The sequence below is a fragment of the Antrostomus carolinensis genome, unplaced genomic scaffold (genome assembly GCF_000700745.2).
Source record: "Antrostomus carolinensis isolate BGI_N321 unplaced genomic scaffold, ASM70074v2 scaffold8065, whole genome shotgun sequence".
Lineage (NCBI taxonomy): Eukaryota > Metazoa > Chordata > Aves > Caprimulgiformes > Caprimulgidae > Antrostomus > Antrostomus carolinensis.
In genome coordinates, this window is record NW_010318374.1 from 20,022 (window position 1) to 34,481 (window position 14,460).

Sequence of the window (14,460 nt, forward strand, 5' to 3'; positions counted from 1 at the left end):
TGCTACTAAAACCTTGCCATGTGAACCCAATACACATTTGCAACACTCTGTTTTTTTTCTTGTTGGTACCACACTGTGGTCAAATGTCCAAAGGCACAGCCATGGGCTTAGGTTTCCTTGGGAGGGCTAGAGGTTCTTCCGTGGATGCTGTTATGGGGGTGATAGTGGGGGTGAGGAGCACGTGTTTAGTGGATTGCTTCATTTGTGGCAGCATCAGTGGTATGTTTGCCTGTGACAGGGGACTGACTTCCATGACCCTGGTGGGCTTTTCCAGTACTTTTCCTCTATGAATTGGTCACTGAAACACTTGGATGCAGTTGCCCAAATTCCATTCATAACTGGTAGAGGAGCTGCTGGCAGGAGAAACAGAAAGGCTGAGTGGCTTCCTGACAGCTGGGTTTGTTGTACGGATTCATACTGTAGCTGTATGATTGCTAGGAGGTCTTAGTCAAGAGAGACATCACACTATACCATTCACAAATAGTTCAGTGGAGCACTACAACAGTAGTGCAGTCATACGAAACTCCTTTCTGTGTCAGAATTGATTGTTCAATTTCTGAGTGCTTCAGAATCAAATGTTTCCATTTTAAAGCACTGTACCACATGCATTATATATAATATAGATATTATTTTTTATATATATGTGTGTGTGGGTATATATATATATAAAAAAATACATGTTTATGTACAGACTACCTGGGATACACCCAATGACAGAACAAGAAATTGGGTTCTCCAGCAAAAAATGGAAGGAGCTGAGACGAATGAATCAACTTTCCCCACGCTGACAGGAGGAGGAGATCTTTCTGCTGCTACTGAAATTCTGGAACATGTGAAACAAAAGCTGCAAAACACATCTCCAAAGCTGAAGCAGTTGGCTCGGAAGGCTGCTAGCAGGTTAGGGCAGTCTTCAGCTGCTTGGTTTTATTAATAGCAACCAGCAAGCTAATATATTGGATTTTAATCATAAATCAGACTGCAGGCCTAACTGGGGATTGTTCTAGTTTCTGGGATTGTTCTAGTTTTATTGCATATGCCATTACCTGAGATATGCTGATGTATGACAGGATCACAGAGTATCAAGTGCTGCTCTAAATCTTATGTGTTCATTAATATGGTCCTTTATAAGTTACAGCAAAATTGTCCTTTTTTTCCTCTGTGAAGTGCTAAAGTTTATTTGGGTATGTAGGTGGAAGGTGGAAGATCATTTTTGTGTGTATGTGTGTAGGTGGAAGATCATTTTTAAGCAATTTAGTGATTAAATAATTCACTATGTAAGAGGATTAATATAGGGATTATTGCTATGGATCACCTTCCTTGCTCCCTCTCTGGAAGAAATTAATATTTTATAGTCAAGTGATTTTTATTTTCTCAGGTTACTATCTCCTTAAGAAAAGAAAAAAAAAAAAAGTAGCATGGTACCAGGTTCATGGGAGGTTTGAATCTGCTTTTATTTTGCTGTGATGGTGATTTAATATTAAATATTTATTCTGAAACATTTGGGCAGAATGGAGTGCATTATATCTTAAAAACATGCTAAAGTTTTACTCACACAGATTTAACAACTTTGTGGGAGGCAGAACCACATTTCTAAATGTGCTTCATGTAGAACATCCTTTTCTCAAAATTAGTGGCAACTGTTCTATGCAAATTCTGTATAAAATTGAGCCAATTTAGAGTCACTGAGCAGTCTTTAAAATGTTGCCATGTCTCCAGTAACGGTGCTGACATGGTTTGCACAAGTCCCAGTGCGTGTGGACTGGGACTTCAGTTCCGTCCAGTCTGTCTCGTGGTGTCAGACTATACCTGCTCTTGAAACTGTCACTTGTGTTTCAGATTACAGTTTGAAACAGCAGATGATCAAGAGTTCATTGCAATACAAAATGCTATTGAAGAAGTTATTTCAGAGCTGCAAAAACTGCCCGGATTGTCCTGTCTGGAAGAGGTGAGAGTGCAATGTTGTAACTTTGGTGGGAGAGTTTGGATGATGAGCTATGAGCAGAAACCAGCAAGGAGCTGTTAGGTCTGTACTTAAACAGATCTGTACTTTATAGAGGAAAGTCAGTGAGTGTGCTGATTTGGAATTAGTGAAGTGTAAAAACCCCCTTCCTTTTATTTTTTCAATTTTAATTACCTTAAAAGTGAATTTTCAACTTTCAAATTAAAACTTTTTCAGTTTAATTATTAATTTTTTTATTTCATGGCTTTTTCTTGAAGAAAATATATTTTCCTTTCATCACGGTTTTTGTAACTGAGGAAACTATGCTCACTACTTCCTGATATTAAAATCAACACTTAATATTTACTATGTTGTGTTGATACAACACATTTACTTAAACTGCCCTGTATTTACCAAAGGAAGGGTAGTAGAAGATGGAGTAGTGTGCACCTGTGTAAAAAATGAAATGAGGTAATCTGTTACAAAGACTTCAGCAATATTTGGTTTTAACTGAGCTTTGCTAAGTCCTTGCCTGAATTTTAAGCAAGTGTTTTCAACATGAATTGAAAAAAAGCTCTGGGGCTTTTCTTTTCCTCTAAGTTAGATAAATTTAAACACAGAAGAAAAGCTTAGCACGTTGTCATAGCTGGTACAACTGAGCTTGCATGACATTATTCTGCTGTGATATACAGGATAAGCATAGAAGAGAAAGTCACATTAATCTGTAGTTTACATGTACACTTAAGTTTTCTTTATATAAGTTATTACAAAGTTACTGTCACTATCTACTAAAGTTTTTCACTGTAAGCCAGTTATTTTCAAGTTGGCAACTTGGATCTAATGCAAGTTGTGTTTGGTTTTCTTTCTTCTAGCTGAAGCTGGTGCTACCACCGGGGACTCCATCTAGCTCATTGACTGAGAGGCTGCTGAGACAAAATGCTGAGCTGACGGGCTTTGTCAGCAGACTGAGTGAAGAAAAGAATAATTTGAGGAATGCTGTTATGAAACTGGAGGAAGAACTGAGAAGATACCAGCACAGACGACCTTCTGGAGACCACGTATGTCTTCAGTGGCACTGAAAATAATGATGTGTATATATAGGCAAAAAGCATTGCACTGTGCAATAACCCTAACGCTCTTTGTCCTAGTCACCCAAGGGGGGAGTGATCAAGCTGGCTTCCCTTCTGCAGAGTAAATGGGTGTGAGTTATTCTTGTCCTGTGGTCAAGGTATCTTGACTCACTCAGTTTACTGTAAACTTCGTGATTTTACTCAACTTTCTTTTGTTAACTGCTCTTTTCTTTTGAATTCCATGTGCTCTCTTTTTGATCTGTATCTGCTCACTGTGATGAGTAGCAAATAGATCCAGATAGCTTCAAGATCATGAAGCTAGTATGATCCAATGAGAGGGATTTTTTTTGGAGAAGCTATATTTTTCTAGCACATTGATCAGGCTCCTGAACTCACTACATGAGGTGTTAGGATGCCAGGTCAGTCTCAAATCCAATCAGTGGGTAGTTTTTCTCCAAGTAATTTCATGAGCTCTCTACCAAACCAAAGACTAGAATGGCACAGCTCAAGCTTTTGCAAACTGTATGGTTCAAATTAACTTTCTTTCATTTTCAGTCTTCTAGACACTCATTGGGTGTTGCAGTTAATATCGATACTCTTGTTGGCTCTGAGAAGGAAATTTGGAACAGAGAAAAGCTGTCACTGCAGAAATCTTTGAAGCAAGCTGATGCAGAACTCTCCAGGCTGAGAGCAGAGCTCAGGAGTGAAACTTTCCTCAGAGAACTGGGATCAGATTCTGAAAATGCTGTTTTAAGGGTAGGAAGACTTTGTTGCTTGCACACTGACTACAGCTGTCATTTTGATTTGGGCCTATTTTCATTGTGTTCACTCTGCTTATTCTAAGGAAACAGTTATTAATTCAGTTTTAAAATTTTCATTTTCATTTTTCTCACAAAGAATTAATTACATGTAAGCACCTATGTTGTCCTTTTGAGTGTGCTTTATTTCTTGCTGCTCAGGTGATCCTTAAATTATGAAGCTACATTCAACAAGTGTGAGCAGTAGTGCAGTCTTCTCCATGATAGCAGGAAATGAATAATCACAGAAATTCTGTAGGAGTAACGATGTCAAAAGTCTTAGAATTGTAATAGTTCTTGGAGCTTATGGGGCCTTTTTTTTTTTCCTTGTTGTAGAGAATTTATGGCAAATACCTACGAGCAGAGAGCTTTCGGAAGGCTCTTATATATCAGAAAAAATACTTGCTGCTCTTACTAGGCGGATTCCAGGAGTGTGAGGAAGCGACACTGGCCCTCATTGCACGAATGGGTGGACAACCTTCCTACACAGACCTTGAGATCATCACACATCATTCAAAGGGTTTTACAAGATTTCGCTCTGTAGTCAGAGTGTCCATCGCAATTTCAAGGTAAACTGAAGGAAGTTATATTTCCAACAGATATGACTATGCAGTTTAATACATACTTTTCTAGCTCTCTAGTGGAATCATCTCATGTTCCATCCTGTTTAATTTAAACATTTTTGGTAGTCATAAATATAGTAGGTACTGTGTAGGGTGACAAGTTGAACAAAGCATGGATAAAATCTGTAACAGGAATAAGCAGTCTGATTGTAGTTGAAAATGGCTTTGTATTTGATAATCAAAGGTGGAGTGTATTGGATAAAGTCATAATATTAGAAAAAAAATAGTAGCAATTCTAGGGTATGCACTTATTTACAAAGGTGTTTTCTGCAACTTAATTTCCTTTAGCAGTTAAATTCTTACATGGAAGTATATGACAGATTTATGAACTAATTTTATCCATCTGGGTAGTCCTTTGAATTCAGAAGACTTTAGGTCTCAGACTGAGGATGAATAGGAATAGATGAGGAAGAACAAGTTAAAGTTATTACTGCATAGTACTGCCATGTTGCCAGCAAACCTTCACAAAGGTTTGAATGCCAAAGCACTTCTGTTTGCTATTGATCTGAGCCTTGCATGTAGTATGAGTTCAAGGAACTACTGATGCACCTGTTTTAAGTGAGGCTTTTACTCTGCAGTTAAAATTTTGGGGATGCAACAGGGCAAAAAGTCTATTTAGTATGATTTAAAAATGCTGATGCCCTGTTGCTTAGATACTTGAGCCATTTGCTCTCCACTTGGACTTATGCAGCACCTATGGAATCACTGGAATTGCAGAGGTGACGCTGAAAGCAGATTTAGACAAAAGGTGTTTTTCTTATTCATGTGCATAAGAATGTTTTCTACTTGATCTTCAGGTTTGAGATACCCATCCATTTATTTATTTTTTTATGTTCAAGAAATTCTTATGCCTTTTAGAATACAAGAAGCAGATTATTTTTAGCAGACTATTTCATTTGTCCTGAACTTTTATTTATTTATTTATTTATTTATTTGAAATGCAGAATGAAGTTCATGGTTCGTCGATGGCACAGAGTTACGGGTTCTGGTATTCTAAGTATCAATAGGGACGTCTTTAGCCAGAACACAGGTAAATCATAGTCTGGTAGTGACTGAAAAAAAGGTATTAGTAATCAAATCACTGCTTAATGGACACGGTTTTTAATTTGCATTTTCCTCATGTGGAATGAATGAGGTGCTGTTCCCCCTTCCTTTTGCTATAGTAGCTTGGATTAACCTGTTTCTCAGGTTTCTGATATTTTCCATGCTCAGCACAGACACTAATCTATTTGCTTTCTCTTCAGTATTGTTTTGTTCCATTGTGTGTGAGATTTAAAAAAATTGGGCAACTTTCCCCATGGAGTGTGTTTGTAAAAACAATTTTAGCTGCCTTATTGAGTTTCTTGAAAGAGATCTGGGCCCCCAGCTCTGAGAGGGGATGCTGAATACAGGGACAGACAGAGGAATTGTAGCAGCTACAGGAACCCACAGTGGCGACAGAGCCTGTTGACCAGCCTCCCTGGCCTTTTCCTCATGACAAAAGTCTGTGATTCTTTTGTTATAGCTTGAAGTTTGGGAAATCTGTTTTTCTGTTTGCTTTTTGGTAGGAGCCCAAGGAGAATCAGAAGCTTCTTTATTAATTCCTGGCTGTCTTGGTCTGCACTAAAACCCTGTCCTGCTCAGTCTGAGAGTTTTCTCATTAACATCAGTGAGGCCAGGATTTCACCTCTGGTTCTCTCTCAGACTGCCTGAAAGTGGTCTACATTTGTTAAACCATTTTTGTGTTATGCAAACAGAAAACTCGCATTTGAGATTCTTAGTACAGTGCAAAAGGTGTTACTTTTTTTTTTAGTTTTCAAGACGTTGCTTTTTATATTTCTAGGTAATGAATTACGTCCCGATTCATTCTCTGGTGGCGTGGATCTTTATGGAGAACAAAGGCATTCTTATAGATCCAGGGCAGACATGGAGTCTCCTAGATCTCCTGCAAACTTTCAACATAAGTATGTTTTATTTTCGATTTTTATTCTCTGTCAGAACGCTGTTTAACTAAATGAATGCATCAGTGCTTATTGCTAAGGTTTGTAATCTTTGATGCCGTTAAGATTTTTGCCTTTTTTGTAAAGATACATAACAAATGACATCCCAGGGCTTCAGTGGGCATTTACTCGTTGCCTGATCAAGGCCAAAGCTTGCAGACTTCTGCCGTCTGGTTTATGTCATGTCCTTGGAACTGGTGGTAGGTGACTGGATAGAGCTACATTTCCCTATCTCAGTAGAGTCTAGGCTTTACAACCAAGCAAACCTGTCCACCTTTCTGGTTGCCAGCAGTGGGTGCAGAGCGGGGCTTTCTCAGGTGCACTCGGCCGAAGGAAGGGAAAAGCAGGGCCAGGGAAAAGCAGAGCAGCTCACTGTGGCAGGGGACGGCCATCTGGTTACTGTGGGCTGGGGAGGAATTACCACCGCCTCCTGGCCAGAGCGTGGGTGGAAGCTGCTTGGTAGCTCTGCTGCTTGTTCTTGATTAAACCCTTCTGGTTGGCTGTATGAACCTGTGATGCCAGAGGTATCAGTGAATCAGATGCCAATGAAACCAGGTATTTTTCACCAAAGACAAGGTTTTTAGGAGTGCCATCAGCCTTTAATTACTTTATATGGAGTTGTAGGCTCTGAGCTTTACTGAATTTTACTTTACTGGGGGATTGGACTAGATGATCTTTCGAGGTCCCTTCCAATCCCTGACATTCTGTGATTCTGTGATTATCAGATTCTTGCCATTTTGGATCTTTATTTTTATATAAACCACCCCAACATTTGTAATCTTAGTTTGTGGCAACCGTAACAGTTTACATGGAAAAAATGCTTAATCTGTTTTAGCCGCTTTTGACTTCTACTTACAGAAAGTAATGAAGAAAGAATCCTGTAGAGATAGCTGTGCCCTTGTTCACACAAGTTTCTTAATAGAAAAGCAAACAGCAATCTACAACAGCTTCTGCTGCAGTCTCAGTAGGAATTTGCTGGTCAGTCTTTGTCCCAAAGAAATGCAGCAACAAATCAGGTGCTCTAGAAAGAAAAGGCAACTGGGAAAAGTGGTTTCTCTGGGGGAGGCAGTATGATGGCAGGGAGGTTAAATGGGTATGATGTGCTGGCTACCACAAGGGTAAGTTAAGGAACATGCAGTCAGTAAGGTATCCCTGCTTACAGTATTTTGCTGTTTCTGCTGATATATTTATTTTATTTGAAATGTTGCTTTTTAAAAACATCCGTGTTCTTCTGCCCCTAGGTTCCACAGTATGCATGCTGATTTCAACCCAGTCTCCTTCGCCTGTTCTCAACTGCAGAATTATGATCCTGAAAGAGCTTTAACAGACTACATCAATCGGCTGGAGGCACTGCAAAGGCGACTCGGCAGCGTGCAGTCAGGTGAGGGCTTGGGCAGTCCTCCCCGTGACTCCTGGGTAGCACAGGGCACAGTTCCAAGTTAGAAAGCATGTGCTGGTTCTCCGAGATACATAACAAACATCTTTGATTTTAGGCATTTTCAGCCTTAAACAAAAGGCTATTCTGAGCTGTAGCAAAAAGCTCATTAAAAAGAAATAGTAAAATTTTTTAAGGTAGACATACAAGTGTGCTTTAATTACAGACTTTGAGTTTATTTAACTTTCCCAGATCTCTAATAAATGTGCAACAAGGATTCAGTTGGCATACTATTAAGATTTTAAGCTAGATGGAGAAAAATGTACCCAAAAGATTTGAGGAGTACAAAGGGAATTTCTTCTCTTATTACTGCGATTACAGAAGTTGTAGCCTTTTTGTCCCATAGATGGTGGTATTTTTTGTGCTGTAAAAGGAATACATCAAGAAAATTATCAGATCAATGGGACATAATTTACTAAACTTGATTTTTGCAGGTGCTATATTAAAGTCTTACTTCAGCATAAAATCCATCATTTGAGGAGGTTTTGTTCTTAAAAGATTTCCCATGTAAAATCTTTCATGCTTATTCATCTAAATACCATGTCATTGGTGAATCCTCATCTACTTATTCCAAGTAATCTTGATTAAAATCTTTCTCTCTCTTACAGGTTCGACTTCATACACTCAGCTGCACGCTGGTGTGAGAAGATAATACCCTTTCAACATCTCCAGCACTGGCAGTTGATGTTCATGGGTTGCCTCTGTCAATCTGTGCTCTTTCTGTGCTTTTGTATAGTGTGTATATTGTGGGACCAATACAGACACAGCTAGACAACTGTATACAGTTCCATCCTGGCACACCCACGCAGACTGGCATTTGTGTATATAGGCACTTCGTGGTCATGGAGGGGGAAAAGAAAAAAAAAAGAGAAAAAAAAAAAAAGCAACAAAACCCCCCCCACTCCACCATTAAATTACATGTATATTTGTGGAATGCTAATTTAAGTGATTAACTTATGAAGTGTGTATTTATCAAAAGGATGCAAAGATGAAACTTGTGTATTAATAAAATTGAGCTACATTCAGCAAAGTTTACTTGCACTTTTTCTGGCAAGGCTACTGAAGTTACATGACTGATAATATTTGCTACTGGCAGTGCAGACAGAATATCACCTGTAGAGACCTATTTTTGTAATGGTAGAAGTTTTGAATTTTATGGGTATTTTGTCAAAGTACTGAAATAAAGATGACTTCATGCTTTTAACTGTGTTCACTCCCTTATTCACACTGAAAAGCTTGCTCCTACCTGCACTCCTGCTTGTGGTGGCTGCAGCTTTGCTTTTTACAGGTTCCAAAACACTGCCACTAACAAGAAGACAGGTGTAAGCCTGGTTTCTGAAGACCCTGGTTATATCTGACAGGGCTGGAAGGGAAACTGCACTCCCTTAGTTGCTGTGACTGACACAAGATTTGTAACAGTTACACCTGAGCTTAGAACAGCTGGGCCAAGGTCCTTGCTGAAATGAGCACTGATTGGGGGGGGAGCTTGTTGCATGTCCAACTTTGTACTTAGAAGAAAGCAAGCTTATTACACAGTTATGTAGAAAAGCTTTTCAGAATTGACAGAGTTCAGCACAGAAAACTTCCACAAGAGGTTTGTTTATACATTTAATTCAAACTTCCTGGGAGCCAGAGCTCATTATCATTTATCATCACCACTCTTGAACCAAACACCATTTAACAATCCTGCATGAGTCAGTACAAAAGGGAACAACATTCAGCTATTTCACTTAATTTCTGACCATTTTATGCACAAACATGTTATTTACAAAACTAATGTTGCTTGTGTCATTGTATTTTTACTTTCCCACTTACATCAAGCTTTCAGAGATCACTGCTTTCAGAGATCGCTACTTCCAGAGACTTTTAGAAAATTATTTGTTGCTTTCTGAACCTGAGCATTTTACAGCTGCTTCAAGTTAGACATTTAAATAATTTATTCTCAGAAAAGACTTTGTGAACATTTTGTAGTCTGCTGCCTGCTACTCAGCTGTAGAGTAACTTTTTTTTTTTTTTTTTAAATAATCAGCCAAGACTATATCTAGTTCACTTGGAACAGAATCACAAATATCAAAGTTAGGGCACTATCACCTACATTCCCCCTCTGTGCCTGTTCCCTGACTGACTGTAATTGGATACAGAGGTAAAGTATGCAGTCCTACCCCTTGGTATCTGGGGGAATATCTTCAATTGTTTTTCAAAATATGTAGAAATTACATTTCTTCACCTTAAAGAGTTGACATGCACCTTAGAAGACACTTTTTCTTTAAAAACGCTATGAGAAATTTATAAAACAAGCAATTAGACACAGCAGTATTAAATGGTGCGGGCAAACCCACAGAACATATGCAAAGACTTCGCACTGTGTAGATTACTGTTGCTTTCCTAACAGTAGGTGTAACTGTTTCCATTTGCCACTCATTTTGTCACAATTTTATTCAAGTCAAGTCTGTTAGTTTACACCAAGTAGTAAGGTTTTAGCTCCATAATTTACAGTGACCTCCTCTTATATCTGATAACGGGGTTATTAGGTGTGTGGATCATTGTTGTATAATTTATAGTCGGAAAATAGTCATTGATGAGATCAAATTCATACAAACGAAGCAAAGTAGACCAAATAGTCTTAATCTGAACATAAGCAAAGTTTTCTCCAATGCAGCGATGACGGCCTAGAAGGAAAGCCATGAAAAGCAGTTAGAATACTTTGGTATTAAATCACCTCTGGCAACAAGCTAACTTTAAAAATTGCTTCTTTCCTTCCTAAATGAGGTGAGGCTCCGACGCTGTACGTACCCTGTTACATAACTCCATCAAAGTCTTGTTTTAATAAGCTGTCACTGCGTAAAACAGAGTAATTTGGATGAGATCGTGTTGTTCTGTCCTCCCCAGAAAGCGTTAACTTACTTATCACCAAAGCACTTGCAACACTGAGAAAAGAGCCAACTCTATTGTGGCGATACTTGCAAATAGCTTTGGCAGTTGTGACTCTATGCTCTGCCTTAAACTGACTTTGTATTACCAGGTTTTCACCTTGCCTTGAGACGACTCAAGTCAAATATCACATGTGTAACCTAAAGATTGGTTTTGATTGCTACTCCGAGTGATAAATATACAGCTATGACTAATGTAAAACTATTGACTTCATTCTTTTAACAGCTCTATCACAGTAAGAAAACTTTAAGGCAGGAATAGAAAGAAAAACACAAAAACCCAACACATCCTCAGTCACTACAGCGTGGGGAGGTGCTGTATGAGCTGACCAGTGAGCCATGTCCGTACACCATCACTCAGGAAGGCGTCGCGTTTTCTTACTCACCAGCGCCAAAAGGAACATAGGCAAATTTCTCTCCAGCGGCTGGGTTATCGCGGAGATACCGGTCAGGCTTGAAGTCCAGAGCATCTTTCCAGGAGTCCCTGAGTCTGTGGTTAACAGTGGGAGACACACAGACCTGATGGCCAGGAGGAATATTGTATCCAGCAACAGTCTACAAGAGAATAGACAAGACAAATTTCACAAAATTTCTCCATTTTTCTTTTTAAAATGTTACCTGAAGTGCTGTATTAGGAGGTTTGAATTTCAAAAGAGATTTTGGCTAAGCTCATTTAAAAGTAAGGCAGTCTAATACTTTATTGCTTCACTTGTACAAGGCACAACGTTCAAGTAGTTGCAGGAACCTTTCAGCTGCTTTAACAAAGCTGTCAATTCTACAGAAAGAGTATTTTTTTAAAAATTAAGTTAAAATTTGTTGAAAGCATTTGTCATGGGAGGGCCATTCTTTAAGAAAATAAAAAAAAAAGTTTTGGGGTTTTTTTTTATCTTATTTGTACAAATCTTTCACATTTTCCTTAGCTTGTATTGTATTAAGTGCAAGCCAAGTTTTTTCCAAGTTAGCTATTAAAAATACCTGGCAAACAAAAAAATATCTCTAAACGGTAGCACCAAACTAAGAACTGAAGTGAGACTGATTGATAGCTACAAGAAAGGGTCACTTTTGCTGAACAAGACTGCAGGTGGCTGTTACTAGGTCCCTTCAGAGCCTTCCCTTCTCCAGGCTGAAGAAATACTGGTCCCTCAGCCTCTCTTCTCAGGACAAGTGCTGCAACCTCCTACCATCTTGGTGGCCCTCTGCTTGCTTCACTTCATCAACTTTTTGATTGCTGGGGGCCAGAAGGGTCCAAAACTCAACCCAAAAAATTCCAGATTAACATAAGAACCACCAAGTTCAAGGCATTAATTGCTTTCCTCCACCAACACCAGCTACACTCCCACTGATATAACCCAGGCAGCCATCAGCTTTCATCCCTACCAGCAAACACAGCTCACTCATGCTTTTCCTTCTGCCTACCAGGACAGCCCCCACCTGGCCTTTTCCAGCCCTGTTCTGCTGAAGTGAAGTTAGTTCCAACAAGTGTACTCACCTGGGGAGTTCTGGCCATTCTCATCATGGTCATTATAGGAGGTCTAAGCCTTAAAGTTTCTTTTATACAGCGATCCAGCAAACTGAGATCCTTGAGCTAAAGATATAGAGAAAATGATATATCAAAATACAGCCAAGTTTATTCAACACAAACAAAATGGTATTTCATACCATTAAAAAAAATGAAAAAATAAAAAAATGAAAGCATAAGCAGCTCATATTTACTTGTACTTCATTAGCTACCCTGATAATTTCTTTTTTCCCCCCATTAGATTCAACTAAGAAGAAAAAAAAAAAAATCTCTGTCAAGTGCAATCAATCACAACTAGTTTCTTACTAATCCATCTCATGAGTGTTTTCTGATGCCTAATTAAAGAACAAGGTCATAGTGCATCCCTTTCCTCCATGGAATGTGAGGATCTTCCTCCACTACTGAACTATAATTTCTTAGATAGAAATTGTAGGAAGTGTAATTTCCTTAATCAACACTGATTAAAATAACAGTAACAAGCTGAAAATTTACTTGGAGAGGAGGTGATAAAGGAGATACATTGACTAACAGTGTCACCACACAGCAATTATGCCAGTTTATGATTCTAACACAAAGCATATTACTATATTTTACGGGGTTTTGGGTTGTTGGGTTTTTTTTGTTTGTTTGTTTTAAATTAAACATCTAAAAGTAGAACACCACTCAGCAGAAAAAACATACAAACCTGGTCGTAAGTTAATGGTGGCAAGTCATCCCCACAAACTGCTTTTTGTTCAGCATAGCACCGTTCCTGTATTGATTTGTCTCTGGCAATGAAGAAGCCAAGCCAGGCACTGGTGGTGGAGGATGTGTGCTGTCCCGCGAGGAGCAACCCAATAAGCATTCCAGCAATTTCCTCGTCTGTCAGTGGACGGCCATCCCTAGGTTGAAAAGTGTTGTGTTACAGCTTCATTTGATGAGGTTTCCAGTTACAGTAGGATTTACAAGTTATTCTAATGTACTTCTTTCTCCTCCATCTCTTCTGTTGCCTACCCTAAATGGAGCAGCAAAAGACCTAGGGGTAGGGACAAGGGAGAACAGAGGGGGAGAGAGACTCTCTAGGAGCCTTAAAGAAAATAATTAGTGAGCAGCCAGCAAAGAGAGAGGAAGCAACCTCGCCAGCACTGCTGAAAATCTCAGAAATCTGAATAACCATTCGCAAGTAAAGTTTTTAGGCTGTTTTTAAGAATACAGCTAGGAGCGACTGCTGGAAACAAAATCAATTCACAACATGAGGGAATATTTCTTATATTTTGATAAATAGTGTTTAACTGAAGTGCTCAAAGCTAAAGTAAAACATCTACAAATGACAAGTCTTCAAACCCTTGGCTTACTTGTATGAAGCATCAAGTAGAGTCTGGAGCATGTCATCCTCCTTTTCCTCAGACTTTCTCCGTTTCTGGATAACCTTGTAGAAAATATTCTTTATTTCTTTGTGTGCTCGATCTCGACGTCTGCGATTCAAAACACTTCTATTAGCAACTTTATACAAAGTAACACATAAAAGGCTTATGAGGATTTATTGAGATGTCTAGAATAGCTTACAAACCAGAAATGGAGGGGGAGCCAGGAGGGGCGGGGGGGAACAACCAAACACTAAAGACATTTAGATAAAATGCTTAAGTTGCTTCATCTGTAATTTCCAGCACCTGAAACTCGGCAGAGGTAGCCAACCGGGCAGGAGCCAGGCAACGTGAGTAAAACCCCCATCCAAATCGGCATACAGCTGAGCCACCTTCTCATTCAGCAAACTTCTTATTTCTTTCCCATGTAAGCAATGACTTGCTGTCAAAATGATAAGTTCTGAAAGGGCCTCAAACAGGTCTGAGGAAAGATGTGAAAAATGTTATTGAAGACGCATTTCAAGCAAGATTATGTGTTTTACAGGTTATACTTTATTTTTATTTTGTAGAAGAGAAAAAAAAAAAAGTAACCAGACACAGATTAATAATTTTAAATAGAGTTTTAATACTAGGACAATGAAGCATCTAATGTTAAGTTTCTGTGTCTATAAGACCTCTCTTCAAACAACTTTTTAATTAGACTGCTGATCTCAACTACTTTTTTATAAAGTATTTCTTTCTATAAATTTTTCTAGGAGAGCTTCCAAAATAAGCCATGCAGCACAAGCTCAAATATAAATATAAATAAAATATAATAAATATATA

The 14,460-nt window shown here is 38.8% G+C and overlaps 2 protein-coding genes across 2 annotated transcripts in view; one reads left to right on the forward strand and one right to left on the reverse strand.

The window, feature by feature from the left end:
* AKAP9 (A-kinase anchoring protein 9) overlaps positions 1-9,047 on the forward strand; it is a gene marked incomplete at its 5' end in the record, with an annotated part of 27,298 nt that extends 18,251 nt beyond the window's left edge. Inside the window, 9 exons of the mRNA XM_029085170.1 lie at positions 692-897; positions 1,837-1,945; positions 2,812-2,997; positions 3,565-3,765; positions 4,143-4,375; positions 5,374-5,459; positions 6,252-6,372; positions 7,650-7,789; positions 8,452-9,047. Of these exons, the coding sequence (XP_028941003.1) occupies positions 692-897; positions 1,837-1,945; positions 2,812-2,997; positions 3,565-3,765; positions 4,143-4,375; positions 5,374-5,459; positions 6,252-6,372; positions 7,650-7,789; positions 8,452-8,495 (1,326 nt within the window). The remainder of the gene's footprint in view (positions 1-691; positions 898-1,836; positions 1,946-2,811; positions 2,998-3,564; positions 3,766-4,142; positions 4,376-5,373; positions 5,460-6,251; positions 6,373-7,649; positions 7,790-8,451) is intronic.
* Positions 9,048-10,152: 1,105 nt separating this feature from the next.
* CYP51A1 (cytochrome P450 family 51 subfamily A member 1) lies at positions 10,153-14,116 on the reverse strand (the record flags this gene model as incomplete). The annotated part of the gene is made up of 6 exons (XM_010168869.1): positions 10,153-10,512; positions 11,160-11,328; positions 12,263-12,358; positions 12,978-13,173; positions 13,627-13,746; positions 13,942-14,116. Coding segments are annotated over 6 exons (935 nt in total), but the record flags the coding sequence as incomplete, so codon positions are not given.
* Between the last annotated feature and the right edge of the window lie 344 nt (positions 14,117-14,460).